Source organism: Thalassophryne amazonica, chromosome 8, assembly GCF_902500255.1.
Source record: "Thalassophryne amazonica chromosome 8, fThaAma1.1, whole genome shotgun sequence".
NCBI classification, from domain to species: Eukaryota; Metazoa; Chordata; class Actinopteri; order Batrachoidiformes; family Batrachoididae; genus Thalassophryne; species Thalassophryne amazonica.
The window spans coordinates 19,863,545-19,890,833 of NC_047110.1; the positions used below are offsets into that span (position 1 = coordinate 19,863,545).

Genomic DNA, 27,289 nt, shown 5'->3' on the forward strand with positions numbered 1-27,289 from the left:
ACTGGCTACAGGAGAGTTGGTTTCCCCTTGCAATGACAACATTTATTACGCATAGCTCTATGAGCTTCAGCCTAATACAGTATTAGTAATAAAGCTTATAGCCTAAAGCTCCAAAACTATGCACAAGTAGACCTAATAAATGTCTTAAAATAGTTTGTAAAACACTAAACTCAACATGTGGCTACTTCAAGCAACTTATTAATATTAATATGTATATGTCGCGGACATGAACGAGCGAAGCTCTTCAGTATCTCACCATGTCATTTAGGTCCTTCAGACTTTTTTTTTGGAGTACATTCTTCAGGGGAGCATTAGCATGGCTAAAACCTTTCAGCTTCTGAGGGGGCTTTTCTGACTGTCCTCTTTGTTCCAGAGTAAAATATATAAGATGTCTGAAATTCGGTTTGCGTTTATTAAATTCCACGCATCTTAAATGCAGACACAGACGGATTATTTATTATTTTAGATGGCACCTAAGTACCCTTAGGTGCCATCTTGGTTCCCATAGCATGATGCTTGCACCATGCTTCACTGACTTCACTGTGAACTGTGGCTTGAATTCAGAGTTTGGGGGTCATCTCACAAACTGTCTGTGGCCCTTGGACCCAAAAAGAACAATTTTACTCTCATCAATCCACAAAATATTCCTCCATTTCTCTTTAGGCCAGTTGATGTGTTCTTTGGCAAATTGTAACCGCTTCTGCACGTCTTTTATTTAACAGAGGGACTTTGCGGGGGATTCTTGCAAATAAATTAGCTTCACACAGGCATCTTCTAACTGTCACAGCACTTACAGGTAACTCCAGACTGTCTTTAATCATCCTGGAGCTGATCAATGGGTGAGCCTTTGCCACTCTGGTTATTCTTCTATCCATTTTGATGTTTGTTTTACATTTTCTTCCACGCGTCTCTGGTTTTTTTGTCCATTTTAAAGCATTGGAGATCATTGTAGATGAACAGCCTATAATTTTTTGCACCTGCGTATAAGTTTTCCCCTCTCCAATCAAACTACGCTGTTCTTCTGAACAATGTCTTGAACATCCCATTTTCCTCAGGCTTTCAAAGAGAAAAGCATGTTCAACAGGTGCTGGCTTCATCCTTAAATAGGGGACACCTGATTCACACCTGTTCCACAAAATTGACAAACTCACTGACTGAATGCCACACTACTATTATTGTGAACACCCTCTTTTCTACTTTTTTTTTTTTTAATAATAGCCCAATTTCATAGCCTTAAGAGTGTGCATATCATGAATGCTTGGTCTTGTTGGATTTGTGAGAATCTACTGAATCTACTGGTACCTTGTTTCCCATGTAACAATAAAAACCTGGATTAATCTTTTTAGTCACATAGCACTACTATTATTCTGAACACTACTGTAGGTGCAGTTCATAACTCCAATTACATTAGGGAAACCAGCTCTCACTGCAAAAACGCGCTTTAATGTTGGAATGTGATGTACCTGGATGACATTCAGATGATTATGTTCCACACAGCTGGCGTGACTCAGCGCAAGATTAACTGGCACACTCCTAACCGACCATCCAGCTCCCGCTGGAATGCCCCTTATGCCAGGACGCACAGCGTCGTTAGCACCTGTGTGGGCACAGACGAGCCCTGGCTCTTCCCCGTGTTGCGCTCTCGGCAGGCCGCGGTTCTGTGACAACTCCAGTAACAGTGGCCTTGGTAATCAAAATCGGTTTATGAGCCAATTAGTCATTTGCAAGTAAATATTTGTGTTCCCTGAATACACGCGTCAGATTGCACCATTTTACATGGTGTTATTTTTTCCCCCGGTTCTTTCTGTAACACTGCCCTTCACAATGTGCACATCACTCTGATGACTTCTTGTTTTCACACTATTAACGGTTCCCAACATCACCTCTACGTATCGGCGGTGGCACAATAGCTGTAGAAACGTGTGTATGCCAGCCAGGATTCTTATCGTGGCTTTGAGGAGACAAAATGAAAATACAATTAAGTCTCAAAGCAAAGAACAAAAAAACATCTTATTGCTGGTGTCTGTCTTTCAGCTCCACAGAGTATTGCTCCCCCCTTCTGGAGACTTTGGAACACGTCAGTCAGTGGCTTTCTTTGTGCATCCGGATGATGAAGCCCTGATAACCTGCTGTGATGGGTCCAATAAATATCCTCCTATCACATCCTATGACCATCTGATGGGGCGCTTCCAACAGAGCTTCTCGAACATACCTGAATACACAAACTGATTCAGCTGTTTTATCTCAGAAATATACTGCAATGTTGAACTAAAAATGCAGGTTTAGATAACAGTTTAAAGCCCTACCAGGAATGTATTTGATTAGAATGTGTCACTTTGGATCCCATTTTTAAACATGACATTGACCCAAATGTGCATCTCATTCACTTTATTGTCTGCATTCAAACATTGTACAGCAGGCTGAGTTTGTTACCCTGGAAACATGGATACAGCTTTTGAAGTCAATGCACTCATTAAAGATGAACCATCACCATGTTGTTGTACACTGCAGTTCTTCTAATGAGATGTACTTTTGGTTTTCTCTAATCTTGTAACATTTTCCTTCATCTAAAAAATTACAAACTCAACTTGCTGCATTTCAATGGCAACGTAATAGTTTAAATATATTAAACATGACACGAACGGCACAAATTCAGACAGTCGAGCGCTGACAGTTATAATGCACAGACAACTATATTAGAAAACAGCTGTTGGCAACATCAGTATAATTAAATTAAAACATAACTGTCAAAGTAAAGATAAACTCTCGTTATTCAAGTATCTGTTTCAGAAACAATGGACAATGAGGTGCAAACTGGCACCCTCAATGAACAAAGTTTGATCTGCTTCTGATCGCTATTGGGGATTTAGCAGCTATTTGATTTTAACATTGAAAAGTCCTTTTGATCTATATGTTGTATTATATTTTATCTTAGAAAAAGCCACTTTTAACAAGCTATTGAGCTTGAAAAGTTTTTCCAAGATAAATGTGCTCGTCTACAAGCATGGTGCTCTACTTTTATTTGTTTTTTTAAGTATTTCTTGTGAGGGACAGTGATGAGCTACAGTGTGTACTGAACTAAACATTCAGTATTCAGGCAGACAACAGTCCCAAAGCACTTCCACAGAGACCAGCGTCCTTGATGTAATAAAAGATCATGAAGACAAAAACAAAAGGGTTATTTGTCTATAAACAAACTTGGACTGAGTCCACATTTAATATCTGGTTTGTGCAGTCCTGTGGACCAGCAAGAAGAAGGGCACTAAATTTGCAACCTGGAATCAGATTTGCTTAGATGATCTCAACATTTAGACAGATTGTCACTGAGATGTGGTTGTGAAAACACGAGAGAGGCAAACTATGATTGATTGTATGGCAAGACGCGCACGCTCGCTGACATTCACACGGAGCACAAAGAGGTGAGGTCTGCTACGAGTGGCTTGCTACTGGAACATCTTGCTGCTGGTGGCCAGGCGGTAAAGGCTGACTGCCTCCTGCAATAACTGGAGCCATTTGACCTTCAGGCAGAGGAGCTCCTGGTTCTGCAACACAGAGCGTGGCTTAGTGGCACAACATGGAACTATTGTTGGACGAGGACAGCAAATGAAGCCTTGCAGCCACTCATGAGTGCAACAGAGTATCGACATGTTCAAGAGTGTAAGTGGGAAGCAGTGCTGCCCATCATATTTTGTTCTTGGGTAGTTTTAGACCTCACCTTCAACCTTAACTTTTGAGCCTTGAGCCTTTAGCCGTTCTACTTCTTCTACAGCCTGAACAGAGAACACAAAACAGATGAATGTTAAGTTATTACAACATAACCGGAGCCTCTGCTCAGCTTACACTGCAAATATCAGATGTCTCTGGGAACCATTTCAATGTACACAGTGACGTTTCAGTTTGACCTACGATAAAAAGATAAATTGATCCTTGTCTTGTTTGCTTTGAACTTGGCAGCAGTCTGTGCATGGAGCCTGAAGAACATAACACTTAACTGAGCACATCTCGCCACCAAAGTGCAACACAACCCTTCCATCTATGAATGTACACTAATTAAATTTTATATAAACACTACCAGTCAAAAGTTTGGAGACACTTTTCTGATGCGAAATTGTGTCCAAATGTTTGACTGACAGTGTATACTGCAGCTTTTTAAAGTGGGTCTCAATGTTATTTATAGGAACAAACAACATAAAATTATAAATGAAAAACATGAAGTAAATTCAAAGAAGCAATAAAAAAATACAAGAAAGAACATTGAGTTTGTAGGTAGAAAAATAAGTTTAACTGTAAAACAGTTTTCATAATAAATTTTAAAAATGACTGACAGCTTGAGGATGACACTCAGCATTAAAGCTTAGGGACAACAAATAAAACAAGACTACTCCTTTTTAACTGAAGTAAAATAATTAATTACAATTATCCATTTATAGAGTAGCTTTGAAGGACAAGACTGTTATGAAGTGATTTTTAAATAAATAAATAAAAAACATTCAAGTGACAGAAAGGTTTGCCTGAAGGTTGATGCAGGAAGAAGAGTTCAGAAAGATAATATGGCACTAAATCATCTAGAACTTTAAAAACAAAGAGTTCATTTGAGTAGGTTCTCGGCTGTTAAAAAGGTCAGTTCCGTTTTTAGGTGCTGCTTCGGTGTTTACTGTTGTAGCATAAATTAAAATAATAGTTTTGCTGTTTTTAGAACTTTAAACTTTGGCCACACAGTTGTAGCGAGATGTAGCAAGTTTAAATATTGAATAAGTATGAAGATCTAAATTGGACCGGGCCTCACCAGTGGGGACCAAAATCATAATAGTATTAAGTAATTTATAATTATTTGGCCACACACGGCTGAACCATAAATATGTAGTGATTTTAAATCATTCTTTGGAATTAATGGTACTTCACGTGTGTGCCAAAATAATTGACAATTTTAATACTTAATTATTTAGAACAATATTTACTCACCTCAAAGTTATCAGGGCATCACCTATGTTTTAAGCCATAGGAACTTTAATTTAAATATTAAATCAGTCTCAAATCTAATAGTCGGAACGTCTACAATACGACTGACCAACATTATTTACAAATATACAAACAAATGAACAAGTTACTGCCATTTTGAGGATATGGACACATTTTGTTACTCAAGAGACGTTGAAAGAAAGCAATGAAATAAAGCTTAAGGAATTAAGTGAATAAACCTGATTGGAATTTAGTGATGAATTTTGGGTCACCAATTATTATTAAGAAAATGATCAAACAAACTGCATGAAGCCACCTTGTACCACTTAAAGCCCTGCTGGAACCTGGGTTCGGCCTGAGCTTCCCTGGTTCTGGGGTTGAACTGCTGGTTTTTGAGGATCACAATGGAAGTAAATATTTTTTATTGTGTTATCCTCTGCCATTTTACATATTGTATTGTTTTTTTGTTTTTTGTTTTTTTTGTGAATGTATGTTATTGCCAAATGAATCAAATCAAAAGACACACACCCCGAAGCGCTGCTAGACATCTCGATGCAGTGCGCCGTGTCACGTCACGAAGACATGGCCATTCCAGCCAGTTAAGGAGCACTTTGAGTAGATCCTGGAGCCCAAGGAGAGGAGGAGAGGAGAGTGGATCTTGCGGGGACAATAATGATTAGACGCAGGCGTCTTCTCTGTGGGTTCACTCTGCTGGACATCGCAGTGTGCCATGTCACAGAAACATGGCTTTTCCAGTGAGTCGATGAGCATTTCAAGTGGATCCTGGAGCCCGTGCATGTGGAGTAGTGTTTTGATGCTTGAGTCTGTGCGTGTGGAGGAGCGCTTGGATCTCGGAGCCTATCTGCCTCCCAAATGCCTGAGCCCGTCCAGTGGAGGACTGGTCATTCCCAGAAAGAAATCTGTATGGACTCTGTATGGACTCTTCCTTCAATGCTGGAGAAGAAGAGAGTGGATCTACCAGGACAACACTGACGAGATGGAGCAGGAGGTCGATCTGCTGGTTGTTTCTGTCCTTGATGGGTGCGGTGCCACCACCCAAACCATTTATTATTGTCATCATTTTTATTATTATTATTAGTAGTAGTAGTAGTATTTACAGTGCTTTTTCTTCTGTGCCTACAGTCTGGTGAATCTCCACAGCCTCTTTTCACATAATAGCAGCCCAAAGCCAGCCTGAGCACGGTGTTTACAAATGTGTCATTTCAGCCGTGCACATGCCACTTTACATTTGCGAGAGTGCTGTGTGGCATTTGATCGCTATATATGCAGATTAGTCATGATTTTTGGCCCCCATATTTGCCGCCAATCCCTGAGAAATTTGGCCCATGTCTGGGTGACATGCACCAACAGGCCTGTTTGGTCTTAAATTTGTGTCTCCAGCTACTCTCCAACAGTCACAGCCCAGTGAGATACTAGCCTTAACGTAAAATGAATTTGTTATATAAATGATCAACAATATTAAAATATCAATTCATTTGGTTGGACCAGTCTGCTGTGGAACACAGCATCCTTGTTTTGGTCCCTACCGGGTACCTCTCATGCTCTTAAGGAATATGGAGTAGTTGTGGTGCTATTGCTTGCTTCTCTGTGGTGTTGGGTTGCTGACTGTGGGGCCCCGTGGTGGTTGGGAGGGCACCATTAGGTATGTCCTTTTAAAGGTTCTAGTTGCTTGCATGACAGTGGAGGTTTTGGAGGAGGTTGGACTACCCCTATGCTCACAGGCCTTCCTCTGATTATTCCCACCAGATATCCCATGCCTGCTCCACACATAAATAAATATGTAGAGCTTAGGGGGTGCTTGGTCTATGGGTATAGGGTGGCAGGTCTTCCTTGGTAGAGCCCCTTGTCCCTCTTCCAGCTGTCTTGCATTCTAACAGTTTGTTGGCCAGAGGATTTGGACTGTGGGTAGAGCTTGTATTTACATGGCCCCAAACCACAAAAGAAGTAATACTCAAAGGATTCAACCATTGTTAGCAGTCAGTTTATCCAAAAAAGGGCCACAATAGGAAAAGGCTTCAAAGACTAGTGGCATAATTATGGCTTTGTGAACAAAGAAGAGGTATGCATTCTAGGAACAGAAGATAAGAGATACAAGACTTTAAAACAGCTTCCAAATATTAAGACGGACACCAGTTTACAATTTTGTATCTTAATAAAATGTATGATGTGAACAGTGAGCATAATGTAGTCAAATCGTGTCAAAGTGTTTTGTTTTTGTTTTGTTTTTTAATTCACCTGCTGTAGCCCTAGCTTCTGGGCGTTAAGTTCTTCTTGTTTTCTTTCAATCTCCTCTCTCTGCTTCTGCAGGCTGGCCGTCCTCATGTCAATGTTGTTCTGCTCATTGGTCAGTTGCTCTAAAAACACTTTTAGCTCCTCCTCGGTGTACATGGGCTTCTGCTCCAAAGTCTGTGGAGGGAAGGTGAAAGAAAAGACATAACAGAATGCCATTAACTGGATGATCAAACAACTTCCTTATTATCCACAAGGAGCACTTGTTTTTTCTTCTTTTTTTTGATTTTTTCAAAATCAAGTTATAATCAGGTGTATCTCTCCAGTTTCAAAAGTTGCTGGTAATGTGGATAAATACAACCAGTATCACATTGCATTAATTTGTCCATGAAAAGAAAAAGTAACTGTGCTTGAATAATTAACAGCACAGGTTAATCTGAGTCAGCAGTAATACAGGGTATTGAAATAGCTCATGCGAGTGTATGTCCTCAAAGTGGCACCTGAGAATGGATCAAGTAGAGGAATATTGTTTGGGTGAATTACCATAGTGGCCACAGGGCCGCGAAGGCCCAACAGGAATCCTGAACACGAGATAGCCTACGAAGTTCTGCTAAAACAAGAGGTCCTCAACGGCGGATCAGGCAAAGGAGGTGATGGCTTGTCACCCAACCGCTGTGAAGGCGGATGAAGGCTGCAGCAGGTCCTCGTAGCCCGACTCTCTAGGATTTCCCAGACATAGGGCGAGGCTAAAGATCTGTCAAAACCTATGTGTTTGTCTGCATGCAATGACATTCCCATGTTAAAGAAACCCTAGCACAGGCATCTCTAGAATGACCCTGGTTGTAAATTTTACTATGCTGCGCTGCACAACCACAAGTCTTTTGACAATCAACAAAGAGTGACAGGAGCAGGACTGTGAATCTGGAAGCCCTTAGTTCTGACCCGGCGCTGAAGCTGCAGATGTCTCATTCAATCATCAGACACTTGGCAGAAGCAGGATCCTTTTCAGCTCTGGAACAGAACGGGCAAGTGCAATGTCAATGGCACCCTGCTTCTCATAAAGCATGCTGAACACAATCTCATCATCACTAATGCCATCTTCAAGCAAAAGCAAAATTTTAAAGTCTCTTGGCAACACCCTCACTCAAAACATTGGCACCTACTCTACTACATCATTGACCGAAAGTGCAACCAGACAGATGTCCTGTCCACCAAAGGAATGACTGGTGGAGAAGACTGTTGGATGGATTACCACCTGATCTGCTTAAGGATCCAGGTAAACATCTACCAAAGAGGAGGCTTGGACACTGCAAAATTCAGGTTCAACGTCACCAAGCTTGAAGACCCAGAAACAAAAGTAGAGCTTCAACAGCACCTGATGAAAGAATTCCCCACAAAGTAATCTGTCCTGGCTCCTAAACACTTGGAGGAGCTCAGGACAGCCATAACAACAGCCTGCCAAGGAACACTCTGACAACAAAAGAGGAAGTACCAGGACTGATTTCATGAGAATGACGAGGTCCGCCAATGGCTTAGTGGCCAAAAACCAAAAATATTCCTTGACTATCAAAATGATCTGACCTTACAAGAGAAAAAGTCTCAACTCCAGCAAAGCAAAGCAACTCCAATGAAACTCACAAACTGAAAAATCAGTGGTGGATCAACAAGGCTGAAATCCAACCCCTCGCAGACTCAAATGACAACAGAAGCTTTTTCAATGCCACCAAAGCAATTTACGGCCCCTCCACTAAAGGACAAGCACCTCTTCAAGCAAGGATGGGCTGAGCCTATTGAATACCAGAGATGACATCAGTGATCAATGGAAAAGAACACTTCGAAGACCTCTGAACACCAACCAAATTATTTAGAAGGAGGAAGTACTCAGCCATTTGTCACAAAAATACATCGTTGAAGACTCATCCGAACCCCAACTGTCACGCAAACTTTCATTGCCCTTAAAGCATGAAACAACAAAGCACCTGGAGAAGACAACATTCTCATTGATGTCTTTAAAGAAGGAGTTCCCTTTCTCCAACGCCAACTGCACAAACATCAAGATCTAAACTCAATAAGAAATACCAGCAGACCTGAAAGACTCAATGATTGTCACCATCTACAGCAGGAAGGAAACAACTGTGGAAGCCATCAGAGAATGCCCTTACATCTACTGCAGGAAAGGTTCTTGCACAGACATCAGTTGTTGAACATCAAGAAGGTCAACAAACATGATTTTCACCGTCCACCAATTGCAAGAAAAGTATCAAGGGCAACACAAACCACTGTACCTCACCTTCATTGACTTAAAGTCACTCAACAGTGTGTCATGCCCACTTCTGTGGAAGATCCTGAGCAAAATGGGCTGTCCAGAGAAATTCATCAAGATCCTGAGGCTTTTTCACGATGATGTGTCTGCCAAAGTTTCTGGCAAATGGCATAAAACTGAAGCCCAACCTAACCCAACCTAAAAAAGACACATCCTGTATCAGCCTCCACCCAACATGGTCAATTCAAAGCTTCCTGCTGTGATACTGCATGGACAGGTCCTGTAAACTATGACCCACTTTCTATACTTGGGCAGTCATATGTCATCAAACACAGACATCCATGACAAGATCCAGCACAGAATCAAGTGTGCAAGAGTTGCGTTCGCACCCGTGTTTTCAACAAAAGAACCCTTCGACAAGAGACAAAAATCCTCATCTTCAAGACTATTGTCATGCCAACACTACTGCACAGATCTGAGATCTGGACCACCAACCACTGCCACCTGAAGATCCAGTCAGAAGACTACTGTTCAAACATCAGTGTCATGGCTGAAGCCAAGCTTCACAGCACAAAGTGCATCATCATCAAGAATCAGCTTCAGTGGGTGGGTCACATTGTTAGGATGGATGACTGTTAACTTCCCAAGCAGATCTTGTACTCCCAGATGAACGAGGGAAAACAGTCCAGCGGATGGCAGTAGAAATGCTACAAGGACCTCCTGAAGCACAAACTTAAGAGCTGCTCCATTGAGTGGAAGGCCTGGGAAGAAGTGATGGAAGGAATGATCCACATAGAAGTGGAATTTTTTGAAAAATGCAGACAAACAACACAGAAGAGAAGAAAGACGAAGGAGAGAGAACAAGATCCTGACAGGCAGAAGCTTCCACAGCACCACGTGCAGCATCTGTCAGAAACAGTGCGCATCAAGACTGGTCTTTTTTTCTGTCATCTCCGCATCCACCAACAGATCTAGGAATCAATCAAGAGGCAATCTTCCTAGTCACTGAGGGATTGTCACAACAATGACAATACAAATTAACTTTGAAAAAGGTGAGTAGACATTCACCAAGCTTGGCAGGAATATTCCTAGGGTAAGAGTTTCACACACACACTTTCCACGATATGCCGGTAACTAATATGGAGATGAACAGGGGACATCCCCACCAGATGCTCAAAACGCCTCAGCTGGCTCTTTTCGATGTGTAGGAGGAGCAGTTCTACTACTCAGAGTTCCTCCTGGATATCTGACCTTTAGACCCTGTCACAGAGTGTAAGCCCAGACATAAGAGGGAGGGACCTCATTTCAACCGCTTTTGTGTCCTTGTTCTTTCAGTCATTACACACAGTAGGAGCATAAGGTGACTGGTAAATCAAGAGCCTTGCCTTCTGGCTCAGCTGTTTCTTCATCACAACAACCCACTTAACCATCTGGAGGACCTCACATGCAGCCCCAATCCATCTGTCAATCTCACACTCCATTTTACCCTCACTTGTGAAGAAGACCCAGAGATGTTTGAATCTCCACTTGTGGCAATAACTCTCCTCTGACCCAGGAGTGAGACAATTCACCTTTTTCTAAACACACCACCATGGTTTCAGATTTTGAGGTGCTGATCTTCTTCCCAGTCGTTTCACACTAGGCCTTGAACTTGTCCAGTGCACATTGGACATTACTGTCTGAATAGAATCCCAACCTCAGCAAGAGAGATGCAATTCTGAAGTCACCAAACTGGCCAACCTCCAATCCCTGACTGTGACTTCAAAATGAAAATCATAAAGAGGATTGTTGACAAGGAGAAGCCCTAGTTCAACACAAACTAGAAACAGGTCTGATGTGATGTAGAGAATGCAGACAGCTCCTTCACTGGGCGTATAAAGAACAGCTCACGTGCTGCCAACAGTTCCTATACCCCCATGTTCCTGCAGCACCCCACCACAAGATACCTCATAGAACTCTGTCATACATCATTTCCTAGTCCACAACACAAATGTAGAGCTGGTCCACTGTTCCACCACCAGGATGAAACCCGTATTGCTCCTCTTGAATATGAGGTTCAACTATCGGTCTCAGACTCCTCTTTACTATCAGGGTGGCTGAGCAGTGCAATTTCCTCCTCCAAATCACTACCCCAGTTTTCTCTATCCACAGAACTGTCCAGACTTCCATATAACATTGTACTGGCATGTCAGCCATGACAACCCAACAGCATCCAAAGACTTCAGCAACTTACAAATCTCGTCTGCTCCCAGTGAACTGCCACTGCCTCCACACTTGCTGACAACAGAAATGCCTCCCTTTCCAGAGATGTCTGACAGTTTGCCAAAACTGGTTTGAGGCTGACCAAAACTAATTCTCCATGGATTCCCCAAACTCCTCCCACACAAGAGATTTTGCATCTGCAACCACTGAGGCCACAGTCCTTCATGCCTGCCAGCATTGGCCACTGATTTCAGAGACCTCCATGTGAACTAGGGTTGGGTATTGAGAACTGGTTCTTTTCAAGAAACATTTAGAATCATTCAATCCACCCAGATCGATAGCCTTTTTGCTTAACAATCCCTTATTGGTCCTTCAGAGTGGCTGTTGTTTTTGGGGGTGTTTGTCGGGAAAATGATCATTTCTCTATGTTGATTGCAGACCCTGCAGCTGGCCTGTAATCAACCGCTTCTGTAACAGATCTGCTTTGAAGCAATGAAGCAGTACTCTGACCCGCTGCTTCGATGGTTCTTTGCTTCGCTGCACCTGCTTTCAGAAGTAGCAAATCCACTTCTTAACCCCTCTCAAAGCCTAATGTCTTGTTGTGAGAAAGAAACGGAATCGCCCTCCGTTACATTTGCACAGCTGCGTGGCTCTCTGCCAAGTCAAATTAGAAAGATAGAGTCCAGATAGCTAGATTCATATCTTCAAAGCAAATGGCCGCTTAAATCAAAATGCACCTCTTTCCAAACTGCAATTGATCAAAAATTTTTTCCTCCCAAAATGAGACATCCTGTGCTGAGGTGCAGCAGCCAGCTGAGTTCAGCCAAGAGGTATGGAGTGACATTCATGCCAAAATGTCTGAAAGGAAATGCTTTTGAGAAAAACTACAGATTTTGTTTATTTCCATTTATGTCCAGAGATCAAGGATCCACCATGTAGATTTTATTAAAGTCAGACATCAAGGATCCAGTGACAATTTCATATTTATTTACTTTAAGACAATAAAATGTTGTTGACATAGAAAAGCTGTAAAGCCTACTTTTAGTACACAGAATATTCACAAGAGGTATCAATAAGAATCAATAAGGAATTGGATTGATAAGTGGAATCGATAATGGCATCGATGGATAAAATCTTATCAATACCCATCCCTACTGTGAACCAGACACGAAATGCCTCCATCACCCTGATGACTTCCCTCACTGTAGGTGAACGCCAGCCACAACAAGGACAAACAACTGTCTGCCCACAATTCAAAGCCGCCCCACTGACAATGGAAGCCTTGAGCATGGATGAGTCAGATTCCACATCCCCAACTTCCCTCAGAATGTTGCCAGAGTTCATTTGAAAGCGTGCCCTAACCCTAACCACCTCTGACTGGGGGAACCCGAGGCGTTCCTAGGCTAGTGTGGAGATATAATCTCTCCACCTAGTCCTGGGACTTCTCTGGGGTCTCCTGACAGATGGACGCACCTGGAATACCTCCCTAGGAAGGCGCCCAGGAGGCATCCTTACCAGATGCCCAAACCACCTTAACTGGCTCCTTTCAATGTGAAGGAGCAGTGGCTCTACTCCGAAATCCCCACGGGTGACCAAACCTCTCACCCAATCTCTAAAGAAACACCAGCCACCCTCCAAAGGAAGCCCATTTCGGCCACTTGTACCCACGAGCTCGTTCTTTCAGTCATGTTCTTTCAGTCATGAATTTCAGACCCCTCCATGATTTCCAAGTGGGAGAACTTGCAAAATCGCAGGGTGCTCAAATATTTATTTTCCTCACTGTACGAGGTCTATTAGAAAAGTATCCGACCTTATTATTTTTTCAAAAACCATATGGATTTGAATCGTGTGATTGCGTCAGACAAGCTTGAACCCTCGTGCGCATGCATGAGTTTTTCCACACCTGTCGGTTGCATCATTCGCCTGTGAGCAGGCTTTGAGTGAGGAGTGGTCCAGCCCCCTCGTCGTCGTTTCATTGCCAGGAAATGGCGGAATGATTTGGGCTTTTTTCCCCATCAGAATTTTTTCTGATGGGGAACGACCATTTCATTTCTAAACGGACGGCTGTCTGGATCCGTGACCATCATGTGCCATTTTTCTGGTTATCACAAGAGCTGGACATCAACCATTTTCCAGCAAATTTCACTTTTAACAAGAGATTTTGTCATGGAAAGCCGAGCGGAGGCTTCGCGCGTCACGATGGATTCGCTACTGGAGTGAGACAAAACCACCTCCGTTTTGGTCTCACAGGACGGCTTTGAGATGGCGTTCAGACAGCTGTCGGTGGTTTTTCCATCGCATGTCTCACTGCGATGCGCACTAGGCATGCGCACTAGGGTTCAAGCTTGTCTGACGCAATCACACGTGATTCAAATCCATATGGTTTTTGAAAAAAATAATAAGGTCGGATACTTTTCTAATAGACCTCCTATATGTACAAACTGCAGATAAGACAATAGGCTCTTAATTAGGGTGACCATATTTTGAGTACTGAAAACCAGGACACTCCTCCCTGCAATGAGATACTCAAATGATACTCGAAGTTCACTCAATTTAATGGCCCAATGAAAAACAATGAAAACCAGGACATTTTCATCTCACTGGGGTAAGGATGATTCTGAGAAAGCTCAGAGATTCTGAGAAAAGCCTGGTTGAAAGGACAACCAGGATAGGACACGTCGTGGTAAAACAGGACATTGGTTACCCTACACTAAATAATTAATTAAACAACTGCAAATTATAAAGAACACAATGCTCATGCAGGCGAAGGTATTTTAGCATTGCATTAAATTTAATTTTGTGTCTGCAACTATGAAAGGTTTTTACAAAACTCTTACCTCCCACTCTTGTTGTTCATGGAACTCATTCTTCTGCGTGGCCTCCATGAACTCACTCAGTGACACAAGTCTGTCTTTATTCGTATCCACCTGAACATTATAACATGGCAGTATTACATTTAATTCTCTGTAGTTCAGTACATTTTGACTTAATTAAACATGCATACAAAAAATAATGCACACAACAACAACAACAAAAAGAATTACACAAGACAAAAACAGAGGTGAACAAGAGTACTGCACTCAAAGAGCACAAACCTCCACCAACACTAGTTTCCAATTTCACAATTTTTTTACCTTGGAAAAAAAATTTCAAGGTCAGTGTCTTGTTATAAGTGGCTTTTCATAAGCTAAAATACAATACAAAAATATAGATCAAAGGGGCTTTTCAATGTTAATATCAAATATTCACTAAATCCACAATACAGATCAGATGCGGCTCAAACTTAGTCTATTCATTGAGAGTGCCAGTTTGCACCTCATTGTCACAAATGAGAGTGATTGAGGCACTTTTGATTGAGATATAATGCAAAATGTACACCAAATAGGCTTTTCAATATTAAATTCAAATTTCCACAAAATCCACAATCCAGATCAGACTTTGTCAGGTGATTTGAGTCTCCACCCCTCTTTCATACATGAGAGAGATTGGGGCACGTTTGATTATGATGTAAAATATATATTAAATGGGTTTCAAGGTTATTTAAATGGCCATGAACATGCTTCCAATTTTCCAAGATTTGTCCTGATTAGACCTTGAAAATTAATTAGTTCTCGCCCATCAGGATATGAATCTTCATATATATATATATATATATCTATATATATATATATATAAAATTCACTTGTGCCAACATTGCAGATAGAATATTTCTTATATTTATATTTTTTGTATTTAGTTTTTATAACTCCACCTGCAGTGACTGACCTCATTCATCACATGCTCCCTCATTCTCATTCTCTCTTCCTCCATCTCAACCATATCATCTTCTTCATTATTAGGGTTGTAAACCTTCTCCAGCTTGAAAAGAGAAATAAAAATTTAGCTCAAACCATTAATCATTCATATGCAGTGGTGGGCACAGATAACCCAAAAATTAACTTCGATAACAGATAATCAGATAACTGAAAAGTTATCTTTGATAAAGATAAAACAATAAACCACCCAAAAATGTATCGGAAGTTACAGATAACCGATAACAGATGATTTCCAATATTGTCTCTGATACATTTACAACTGCTAATAAAACAAATTTAAATTGTAATGCCACAATAGCTTCTACTAATATTAAAAGTAACACAACAGACCCAAACAATGAGACCACACTTTTTTCTTTGAACATTCTGCTCCTGCTGGAAACTCTTGTTTACTACAGAGCTCCCAGCACAGAGGCACTCTGAGAGCAGCCATAAAGCCAGCTCTCTATCAATCTCAATAATCCGGTCAGGCGGAGCTCTTGAAAAATAAAGTCATACTGACTTATGGTTTTGATTTATAAAAAACATTAATACTGATAGAATAACTCCATTAATGTCAATTCTGTCATTTGTACAAAGTTAAAATATAGCATACATCTTTTAATGTTGAATAATGCACTAATTCTGAGGTTTTGTAACAATACAGGCAAAGGATTCTGGGTAAAAGTGCCTCTGCTAAACAATGATTGGTTCAGTCATTCATTATGTAAACCAACACGTTAATGTGACGTCTGTCGTGTGTTGATGTTTACAGATAAATGTCCTTTTGTAAAATATTCCATTTTTTATTTGTAAAAACAGGCATTTTTACGGAGCCCAGGAAGTGTCATCGCAAAATGTTTTGCATGTGGAGAGAATGTGCACACGTTTTATGATGTTGTAAAACATGCTTTACACTGTGCGAGATGATTTTTCATGCAGGAATTTTTTGGACGGAGTTTCAGGTTAATCGCGCGTCCTGCATCGTGTAGTGTACATGGAGTAACAAGCTGCATTTAACATCTCAGGACCACCTCCTGATCGCAGATCGTATGGTCCAATGAAAATCAAACCTGTTTGATATTATTCTGGTCGGCCGTCGTGAGGTTATCCTGCTGCTGAAAAGCTACAAGCATCAAACCGCTCGCACTGTGCCTGTGCAAACACTGTAGAGCTGTCTTCTAATGTTTTTTTGTTTTTTTGCTGTTTTTTTGCTGTTTTTTTTTTTTTAAAACCTCATTTGTAAAAAAAAAAAAAAAAAAAAAGCGATTTGCAAAGCCAAAAAGTTGATTTGACAATCATCTGATATAACCGGGCGCTTAGTACTTAGTACAAATACTGCCATGAACACTACTGGCCAGTAGATGGCAGTAGAGGCCTTGAAAAAAAATTCCAGATAATCCCTGTCTGCTACATTTAAAATGCGTGAAATTTAACAAACGCAAATACAATAACAATGTCTATAAACCCAGAGAATACATTCACGAGAGTTTTAGGCACTAGAGTTTAATGCTGTTGTCCGTGAACAGACTGTCTGAAATGCATTTGTCCTGTTGTGAATGTACTGAGATTACGTCATCCTACCCATAATGCACTGGGCACAGCATGTGCTCACAAAACCTTAAAAATTAGCACATTACTTTAAAACTAAAACATATATCTGATATTTTCACTTTATAAAACTTCAGACATGACAGTAATTTTAAATAACTTGTCCAAAATTAGTTTGGTTAAAATTTGAACCATAAGTTAAAAATGTATACCTCTGCATGACTTTTGATATTGCCTGCATATCAGCATGGTGTTAAAGGAAATTTTTTTTTTTTTTTTTTTTTTTTTTGGCCATTTCTTCGTCTACAGAGGACAGAGATGCTTTTCATAGAAGCAGCTCTCTTCTGTTAGCAGAGGGTATAACTGTCCATCTGTTATGAAACTGTTAACAGGTAGGTGCTGAACTTTTTTAAATTTTAAAAATGCTTATCGCTGTTCAGCTTTGTTTACTTTGTTTATCGGTCTAAAAGTTATCGGACAGAAATTAATGGGAAGATCATTGGTCCAATAATGTTTTTTAAAGTTATCTAAAAAGATAATCCGATAATGAAAACATTATCTTCGATAATTATCTGTTATCGGATTATCGGAAGTGTGCCCACCACTGTTCATATGTATTGTCTCACAGTTGAAAAGGTTAAGGCCATGAGACATACCTCTTTAGTGAACAGAGCTTCCAACTCATTCTCGTCAATGAAACCATCTCCGTTGCTGTCTATAATAAACAACTAAAATCAATCATTTTATCAATATGCACATTAGAGTAATGTCACACTTGAACCCATGTGTTTGCATGCACATTGACTGAAAACTTTCAAACTCAATCTTCTCCAACCCCACACACATTTTACCATACCATTTCTTTTAGCTGGTCTCATTAGAGGGCACCACAGCAAATCGGTCAACATTTCACCCTGTCTTTTTCATCTTGAGTCACAGCAACCACCTGCACACCTCCCTCACTACATCCATCCTGATGTGTTTTCCATCCCCTATTGGTCTTTCCCTTATGTGCTCTAGTGTTGTGGAGGTCTTGTGGTTCCGCATTGGTCATTCTGGCATACAGTCAGCGTGGCATACCTGTGCCATGCTGACTACCCTGTGTACTGAACCACTGCCTGTTCGTTCGATAAAGCCTTTTTGATTCGTCCTATGCCTCTGCATGTGAGTTTGCATTTGTGTCCCCACTCAAGAGGTTATTATGAGAACTAGAGTCCGCACTTCCAATGCTGCCTACTAAACGTGAATGTCCCTTCATGGACAGTGACATGACACCTCCTAACCGGGCAAAATATTGATGAAGTTCCCGGATGTTAATGCATTTGCAATGGGGATTCGCGACTGAACACCCTCAGAAAAACACTCGCAAAATATTTGTTAAAATGCCATTCTGACCTGGATATTGAGCCAGTAAAATTATTTAAGATTAAATTATGTCTGGAAAGTATTAAACTTACTCTGACACCCACACATTCTGAAATATTAGGGTTCAAAGTTACACAGAACTGATGTGTTCCAGCTGTGCTGCTGATCAAACTGCTGCTATGTTCAACACGGCTCCTAAAACCATTACAACACACAGACATATATATATATATATATATATATATATATATATATATATATATATATATATGTTTTTGTTTTTTTTTTAATACACAATTATCCTTTTTGACCTAGTTTCATTCATGAAGTCAGTGGTGTGGGTACACATCTCTGTGTTCTCAGTTCTTATTATCTTATTAACCTCTTTGGTCCCCACACTCTGAGTGTCATGCCCCGCCCAGTTCCAGGCTTCAGTCCTTATTTTCCCTCTTTATTTGGTTCTGCTCCTTCTGCCCCAGCCTTATTTTATTAATTGCTATTTTCATCATGTGTTTATTCTATGTTCTATTTTTGCTTTGGCACTTTCTTTCTTTGTTACTTGTATACTTCAGCCATGTTCCAGTTCCGTTCTAGTTTTGTTCTATCAGTGTGTGTTTTCATGGTTTATCATTTAGTTATTGTTTGCCTATTTTTTTTTTTTTTTTTTTTTTTGCTGTTCTCATTTCTGTTATGTAGTACTGTTATGCCAGGTTTTGTTTCACTTAGATTCTGTTTTTCTTATAGTTTTGTCTGTCTGTTCCGGCTTAGTTTTGTCAGTGTTTAATTTCCTATTATTTTGTTTATCATCTTCTGGTTTGCTTTTAGGTCCTGTTCGAGTTTAGATTCCTGTTCATGTTTTCCTTGTATGGTCTTTAGTTGTCTTGTCGGTAATCTCTTCACTGCTCACCTGTCTCATCCTGTCCTCGTCTCCTCTGTGTCTACACTCAGCCTCATTTTTATCACAGTCTTCTTCTGATCACGGCACTCTTTCTGCACCTGCTCTTTCTCATCACTGTTGGCCACACCCCATTCGTCTGTCGTTTACTTGCCCATTTGTCCCCGCCTTTCTGCATCTCTTTTGCCACTTAGTTTACGCCTGACCACGCCCCCTTCCAGGCCCGTCCTCCACCACGTGCACCTCATTACCCTATTACCACCTGTTCTTATTTAAACTGCTTCAGTTCACTTCCTCGCTGCTCGTTTGTTGAGTTCACTCACTTACCAGCACTCTGTCTCGTTCTATTTATGCCAAGCCGTGTTTTTGACTCTGCTCTGTGCACCGGATCCTGCTTTTTGCCTCAGCCCTGATAACTCTGTTCACTCGTGTACTGACCCTGCTTGTTTCTGACCACGTCCTCTGTCTTGTACTTTTGCTCCGTGGACTGCCTTCCTGTTACTGAACCCAGGTCTGAATTAAACCATCCTTTATTCATACGTCCTGCTGTGAGCCTGCATTTGTGTCCAGCCTCTGTCTGTGCCTCGCCTCAGCTCAGTCCTGTCACTCAGTCATGTCGCATCACAGCATGACAATAACAAAATGTGGAAAAAGTGAAGAGCAGTGAAAACCTTCCAGATGCACTGTAACTTCCTGCTGTGAATGGTCGTCTTCATGTCTTTGTAGTTACTGCAGCTCTTCACATTACCCATGTTCTTAAAAAAATCAGAAGCAGCACACGTCTTCTCCATTCCTCAGGCATCATCTCACTTTTCAAGATTTTATTAAACAATCTGGTTCAAAGCTCCACTGCCATTGCTCCAAAATACGCCAATTCCAATGAAGTTGGGACATTGTGTAAATGTAAATAAAAACAGAATACAATGATTTGCAAATCTTCTTCAACCTATATTCAATTGAATACACAAAGACAAGAATGTTCAAACTGATAAACCTTACTGTTTTTGTGCAAATATTTGCTCATTTTGAAATAGATGCCTGCAACACATTTCATAAAAGCTGGGACAGTGGTATGTTTGCCACTGTGTTACATCACCTTCCTTCGAACAACACTCAATAAGTGTTTGGGAACTGAGGACACTAATTGTTGAAGCTTTGTAGGTGGAATTCTTTCCCATTCTTGCTTGATGTATGACTTCAGTTGTTCAACAGTCCGGGGTTCTCCGTTGTAGTATTTTGAGCTTCACAATGCGCCACACATTTTCAATGGGTGACAGGTCTGGACTGCAGGCAGGCCAGTCTAGTACCTGCACTCTTTTACTAAGAAGCCAAGTTGTTGTAACGTGCAGAATGTGACTTGGCATTGTCTTGCTGAAATAAGCAGGGACGTCCCTGAAAAAGACGTTACTTGGATGGCAGCATGTGTTGCTCCAAAACCTGGATGTACCTTTCAGCGTTGATGGAGCCATCACAGATGTGTAAGTTGCCCATGTCATGGGCACTAACACCCCCCATATCATTATAAATGCTGGCTTTTGAACTTTGCGCTGGTAACAAGCTGGATGGTCTTTTCCTCTTTTGTCCGGAGGACATGACGTCCATGATTTCCAAAAACAATTGAAATGTGGACTCAGACCACAGCACACTTTTCCACTTTGTGTCTGTCCATTCAAATGAGCTGGGGCAAAGAGAAGGCGGTGGTGTTTCTGGATGTTGATGTATGGCTTTCGCTTTGCATGTAGAGTTTTAACTTGCACTTGCAGATGGAGCGACGAACTGTGTTAGCTGACAATGGTTTTCTGAACCCACGCAGTAAGCTCCTTTACACAATGTAAAGGTGCGTTTACACATAAGCAAGACGCATTACGAATGTCATTTTTCTGTCATTCGTGACACATTCCTGACATTCTTAATGTGACTTAACGCATCCGAATAGGTTTCTTAATAGTGCGTGTTGGTGCGTGATATTCTTGATATTCGTGGAGCATGTTTTTGCGCAATAGCGCGTAACAACGCGGAACACTATTCTTGACTGTGCATAATGGTTCCTGATAATTCTCCGGCAACATGTGCCATTAATACTGGCCAAGAGTACTGACGGGGACTAGAAGGAGAGAGCATATCTCACCCATATTGGCCTCTCTTCATTGGCTTCCTGTTAATTCTAGAATAGAATTTAAAATTCTTCTTCTTACTTATAAGGTTTTGAATAATCAGGTCCCATCTTATCTTAGGGACCTCGTAGTACATATCACCCAATAGAGCGCTTCGCTCTCAGACTGCAGGCTTACTTGTTAGTTCCTAGGGTTTGTAAGAGTAGAATGGGAGGCAGAGCCTTCAGCTTTCAGGCTCCTCTCCTGTGGAACCAGCTCCCAATTCAGATCAGGGAGACAGACACCCTCTCTACTTTTAAGATTAGGCTTAAAACTTTCCTTTTTGCTAAAGCTTATAGTTAGGGCTGGATCAGGTGACCCTGAACCATCCCTTAGTTATGCTGCTATAGACGTAGACTGCTGGGGGGTTCCCATGATGCACTGTTTCTTTCTCTTTTTGCTCTGTATGCACCACTCTGCATTTAATCATTAGTGACGATCTCTGCTCCCCTCCACAGCATGTCTTTTTCCTGGTTCTCTCCCTCAGCCCCAACCAGTCCCAGCAGAAGACTGCCCCTCCCTGAGCCTGGTTCTGCTGGAGGTTTCTTCCTGTTAAAAGGGAGTTTTTCCTTCCCACTGTAGCCAAGTTCTTGCTCACAGGGGTCGTTTTGACCGTTGGGGTTTACATAATTATTGTATGGCCTTGCCTTACAATATAAAGCGCCTTGGGGCAACTGTTTGTTGTGATTTGGCGCTATATAAAAAAATTGATTGAATTGATTGATTAATCGTAACGTGTGGTAACAGGTTGCAGCAGTTCCTGAGGACACCTGACACCTCTGCCCCGAATCATCACATTTGTGGTCAGCAGCCAAGAATGTGTACTTCGTGGCATTCTTGACTTGTCGTTATGTGTACACGCAGCATTAGTTTTTAATGCAGTGCTGCTTGAGGGATTGAAGGTCACGGGCATTCAATGATGGTTTTCGGCCTTGCCGCTTATGTATAGAAAGTTCTCCAGATTCTCTGAATCTTCTGATTATATTATGGACTGTAGATGATGGAATACCTAAATTCCTTGCAATTGAACGTTGAGAAACACTGTTCATAAACTGTTAGACTATTTTTCCATGCAGTTGTTCACAAAGTGGTGATCCTCGCCCCATCTTTGCTTGTGAATGGCTGAGCCTTTTGGGGATGCTCCTTTTATACCCAATCATGACGCTCACCTGTTTCAAATTAGGTGTTCTTTGAGCATTCATCAACTTTTCCAGTCTTTTGTTGCCCCATCCTAAATTTTTTGAAACGTGTTGCAGGCATCCATTTCAAAATGAGCAAATATTTGCACAAAAACAAAGTTTATCAGTTTGAACAGTAAACAACATCCCAACTTCATTGGAATTGGGGTTATATTTCCATGCCTCCAATGGTATTGTCAGCCGGACCATATGTCACCCTTCATCCTCTTTATAGCTGCCCACACTTCTTTACTAATGTGTTGCACTTCTCGATTTGCTCTCTCCAAATCATCCAGCTTTCTCTCTCATTTTCTTCATATAATACAAAATATAACGCAATGCTAAAATACCCTGGGCCGCATGCCATTGTCTTCTTTATAATTTGTAGTTTAATTTAATTAGTATCCCAGTACAATTATATACAATTGTTATTTACATTAATTAAGATCCTCCATTAATTATGGACCACAATGGAAATAAGCATTTATGCTTTATTGTGTTATCAGTGTATCAATGACATATTTACCTCTGAATGTTTATATTGATGTTGCAGAATAAACTCAATCAATCATAAACAATATTTTGTTTATGTTTAACAGCATTGCAGGAGGGCAAGTGTGTGTGTATTGAAAAGACAGAAGTTACATTTGACCGCGTGTGATTGAGCGTGCATGCTGACGTCTGCAAAATGTCTTTTAAATCACTCCAGAAGTGTTATCAGGTTACAAAAGAGTGTTTTTAAAAGTGTTTATTTCTCACTAGCTTTTACATATTATATGAGAAACATACGTTATATTTACACAGAAATGCAGAGGCTTCGGAGCAGATTCCGCCATGGTGAATTAGCAGCCAGAGAGAGACCAGCCAGTGACGTCTGGTGCCTCTCTATTCTTATTGGCTGTCACCCAGCCCCGGTGCAACTTCAACTTTGTGACTGATTCATGAACAATGTTCTCAAGAATCTGCTGATATTGACTGGAATCATAGATTTGATTGTGCATAACGCAAGTTTTGCATTTTGTATCACCACTCCTCCCTTCATAGTGGAGTTGCACAGAGAATAGTTTTCTTTCAACAAAACATCAAATCTATGCTTGAATCTCCAATGTGCCTTCTGGTAAATTGTAGCTGAACTTTCAAGTGTTTTTTTTTCTTTCTTTTTTATAGAAACCTTCTCTATACCACTTCATCATGAAACTGTATAACTGGTGATGCAACACTCTAAACCTACACTTTGCACAATTTCTTCAGTCACAGCCACAGAAATCTATAACTTTTTCAGGGTTGTCCTGGTGTCTTGGTGGCTTTCCTCATTCTTCACCTTCTTATACAGTCACTCAGTTTTTGAGAACTATCTACTCCACACAGATTTACCATAGACTGCTATACTGTTTGTATTTCTTCATAATTCATGTAAATAATGTCCAAGACATAGTCAATGTCTTGGGAATGTTCACATATCCATCCCGTGACTTGTCTGAAGAAAACTGTATATCAGGGGTGTCCAAACTTTTTTTAGTGAGGGCCAAATACAGAAAAATAAACAAAGGGCCGGGCCACACACTAGGTGATCTAGGTGATAGCTCATGTAAACCATCACTTTTATATACAGTGTATATAAAAGTGATGGTTTACATGAGCTATACTAAAGGGGGCACTTACTGTTTTTTTGTTTCTTTTAATTCATGATGTAGCGATTACCTTTCACTGTGGGTTTAAAGAGCATGATTTTAGGAATTCTAATATACAAGGCCTGAATTTTTGTTCTGTTTTTTGATGTCCTAATAAAAATCTAACATGTAAAGGGTCAAGGGGGCAAACATGTTTTCACAGCACTGTATGCATCTGCCTAATTTTGTTTAAATAATTCTTGTACATTTTCTGTAAATCCTATGAACTCCATTTCACTTGTGTGTTTGTCTGCCATATGATATATTTAACTGAAATTTCTGATACAGACAACCAATGATTTATAAAAGGAAAATCATGAAAATTATCAGGGGTGCCAAACTTTTGCATACAACTGTATGTCAAGGTTAGGCATCTTTGAACTTGTCCAAGGTCTGTGTCCCAAGAATGTTCCCTGTGAATTTGAAGACCCTGGCAGTAATAGGACTGGACTCATGTTGAACACAGACGTACAGACAGACACACAGACAGGCAGACGGACACAAAGCCTTCGCAATATATGCGATGGCCATATTATGATGGGCTTAGGAAAAACCTATTGCTCACAGTAAAATTTGCCCTTGGTTTCACCATAAAAGCATGCAATAAAAATGCCTTACACCATCACAGCAAACAACCATAAAAATATTTCAATAAAAATTCATACATCCTATCCACATACCTATAAATAAAAAGTAAAATTCAGTGTGCAAACCTACACTAAACCAGTCACAGATCGCTTGGACCTTAGGGGCTGATTAGTCAGCCCCCTAATGCACTTTTCACCACAACAGTTAACTCAATCTTTCCAAATGCATCTTTTGTCACCCTAACCTGCTGCACATCCCTTTCCAGGTCAGTTCCTCTGACTGACCCAATCAGTAAAGTCCTTTCTCCTTTCATTCAGCTTAACTAACAGGTCGCTATATGCCTTTGTCACATCTCTTTTCACCTTATGCCACAACTCCTTGTACTCCTGTCTCCTTTCATCATCTCTTTGACTATCTCAGTTCTTCTTTACAAACCTCTTAATCATAATACATTCCTCTACTTATCATTCCACCACCAAGTCTCCTTGTGTTCCTAAAGGCCCCGGTCACACAGCACACGGCGTTAGCTGAACGAAGAAAAAAGTCCCCAAAGTCACAAATCGCCGAGAAAAAGGGAAGAATGAGTCTGGACTTTTCCCATCACCGAAAAAGCCTGCGAATGCAGAGCACATAAAAGACCGAAACCAAAATCGAACAACAAAAGAAAAACGGCTACCTTGACACTTTAAAACAAAATCAAAACGAAGCACAGCGTGTGTATCATTTCTTGCAGTGAGCCTGTGCGTCCAAAGCAAAACTGCACCTGCGTTGTCTTGACAACATGTGCGCGCACCCACACGAGAGAGAGAGGCTGGAGGTGGACGAAGCTGGACAACAATGAAACGGAACGCTGACGGTACGGGAACTACGCAAATGATGAGGAACTGTCAAGACAAAGCAAAACAGAATAGAGGGTTTTCAATCACGTGACCAATTTGCTGCAGGACAGGTGCCGTCTCCATTCATGGATTACAAGGAGGCTGGCGCGTGATAGAAAAATGGAGAGAATGTACAGTTATTACGATGCTTTAAATCCTCAAGATAAAGCTATTTATCGTGATAGATGTGGAGCAGTTGGTTTAGTGGATCCGTATCTTGTACCAGATAGTGAATTTAGTGTTGATGTAACGAACTGGCCGACAGTGTCACACTGCGATACTGTGAACTAGGAAGCTGCCGACCAGGTCAGCCTCGCCGGCCTCCTGCAGAGCATCACAGCGGAGCTCTGAAAGCGGAGGTCGTCTTGAAGTCCTGAGCGATTTCTCTCACCAGGCGCTGGAAGGGCAGCTTGCGGATCAGCAGCTTGGTGCTCGAGGACCACAATGTAAATAAGTATCCGTATTGGAAGTGTTCTTGTGTTATCCTCAGCAGTATTTTTTATGTATTCTTATATAATTTATTGCCGAATAAAATAAACTAAATTCTGGGAGCAGTGGATTTCTGTTAGCGGCGGATCTCTCTCAGCGCCACGGTGCCGTGGGCTTCTTCACACCGACGTTTAAAGCTTCTGCTACTGTTCGCCAAATGTACGTAGCGTACTCACAGCGGCCCTGCATCGTAATCCAGAACTGGCCGCGGACACAAACATGAAGTGACCAATACGTCACATGAAAAACCTCTATACAGATGACTGAGGTCTGTGCTCAGGATTCATTCACATTTTTCAACAGTTTTGAAAATTCGACAAAGCGCCAGCTACAGAAACAAGCTGGACGACGGTTCTAAACGATGTCTCCAAAAGTCAACGCAAGTCCAGACTTCTTGGTTTCGGTGTCCTTCATTAGTGCCTTGTGACCGGGGCTTTACTCTGTCCAGATGTGACATCTGGACACACTTTTTCTACTTTTTTTTTTTTACTAATAGCCATTTCATAGCCTTAGGAGTGTGCATGATCATGAATGCTTGGTCTGTTGGATTTGTGAGATCTACTGAATTACTGGTACCTTGTTTCCCATGTAACAATAAGAAATATACTCAAAACCTGGATTAATCTTTTTAGTCACATAGCACTACTATTATTCTGAACACTACTGTACTAACTTCCTAGCTGTCTCCTTCACTACTTTTGCAATAGCTGTCCAGTATCACCTTCTGGTACAGGTAGGTCCTTCAATACAGCCAAAGCCTCTCCAGTTAGTCCCAAATGATCGCAGTTTGTTTCAGAAGCTTGTAATGCTATCTTCCACATCATTTAAAGAGATTCATATTGGTGTATGGAAACCTATCATATGCTGAAAATCTGACAGTGAATAAAAATTTAGATAAATGTATCTATTATTTTTATTTAACTTTATGTGGAGTTCTATGTCAAGTAGTGATTATATTTTACAACACACTGCTTGATCAAATGTGTGTAATTTGGTATAAAGAAGTCTAAAAGCTTTTAGCCAAGGTGTATGCAATTTTATGGCCCATTGTACA

At 40.9% G+C, this 27,289-nt stretch overlaps 2 protein-coding genes across 3 annotated transcripts in view; one reads left to right on the top strand and one right to left on the bottom strand.

Annotated features, from left to right (window-relative positions):
- si:dkey-10o6.2 (uncharacterized protein LOC100124608 homolog) overlaps nucleotides 1-2,330 on the top strand; it is an 84,100-nt gene extending 81,770 nt beyond the window's left edge. Inside the window, exon 8 of the mRNA XM_034175825.1 lies at nucleotides 2,035-2,330. Within this exon, the coding sequence (XP_034031716.1) occupies nucleotides 2,035-2,229 (195 nt within the window). The 3' untranslated portion in view covers nucleotides 2,230-2,330. The remainder of the gene's footprint in view (nucleotides 1-2,034) is intronic.
- A 1,054-nt stretch (nucleotides 2,331-3,384) lies between these two features.
- The window catches only part of LOC117515326 (nucleobindin-2-like), a 73,359-nt gene continuing 49,454 nt past the window's right edge, over nucleotides 3,385-27,289 (bottom strand). The window contains exons 7-12 of one of the 2 annotated variants that reach the window (XM_034175827.1): nucleotides 17,676-17,734; nucleotides 15,440-15,532; nucleotides 14,512-14,601; nucleotides 7,216-7,386; nucleotides 3,716-3,770; nucleotides 3,385-3,542 (exon numbers count right to left, since the gene is read on the bottom strand). In XM_034175827.1, the coding sequence (XP_034031718.1) occupies nucleotides 3,430-3,542; nucleotides 3,716-3,770; nucleotides 7,216-7,386; nucleotides 14,512-14,601; nucleotides 15,440-15,532; nucleotides 17,676-17,734 (581 nt within the window). In that variant the 3' untranslated portion in view covers nucleotides 3,385-3,429. The remainder of the gene's footprint in view (nucleotides 3,543-3,715; nucleotides 3,771-7,215; nucleotides 7,387-14,511; nucleotides 14,602-15,439; nucleotides 15,533-17,675; nucleotides 17,735-27,289) is intronic. The other variant, XM_034175826.1, reaches the window with a different exon arrangement.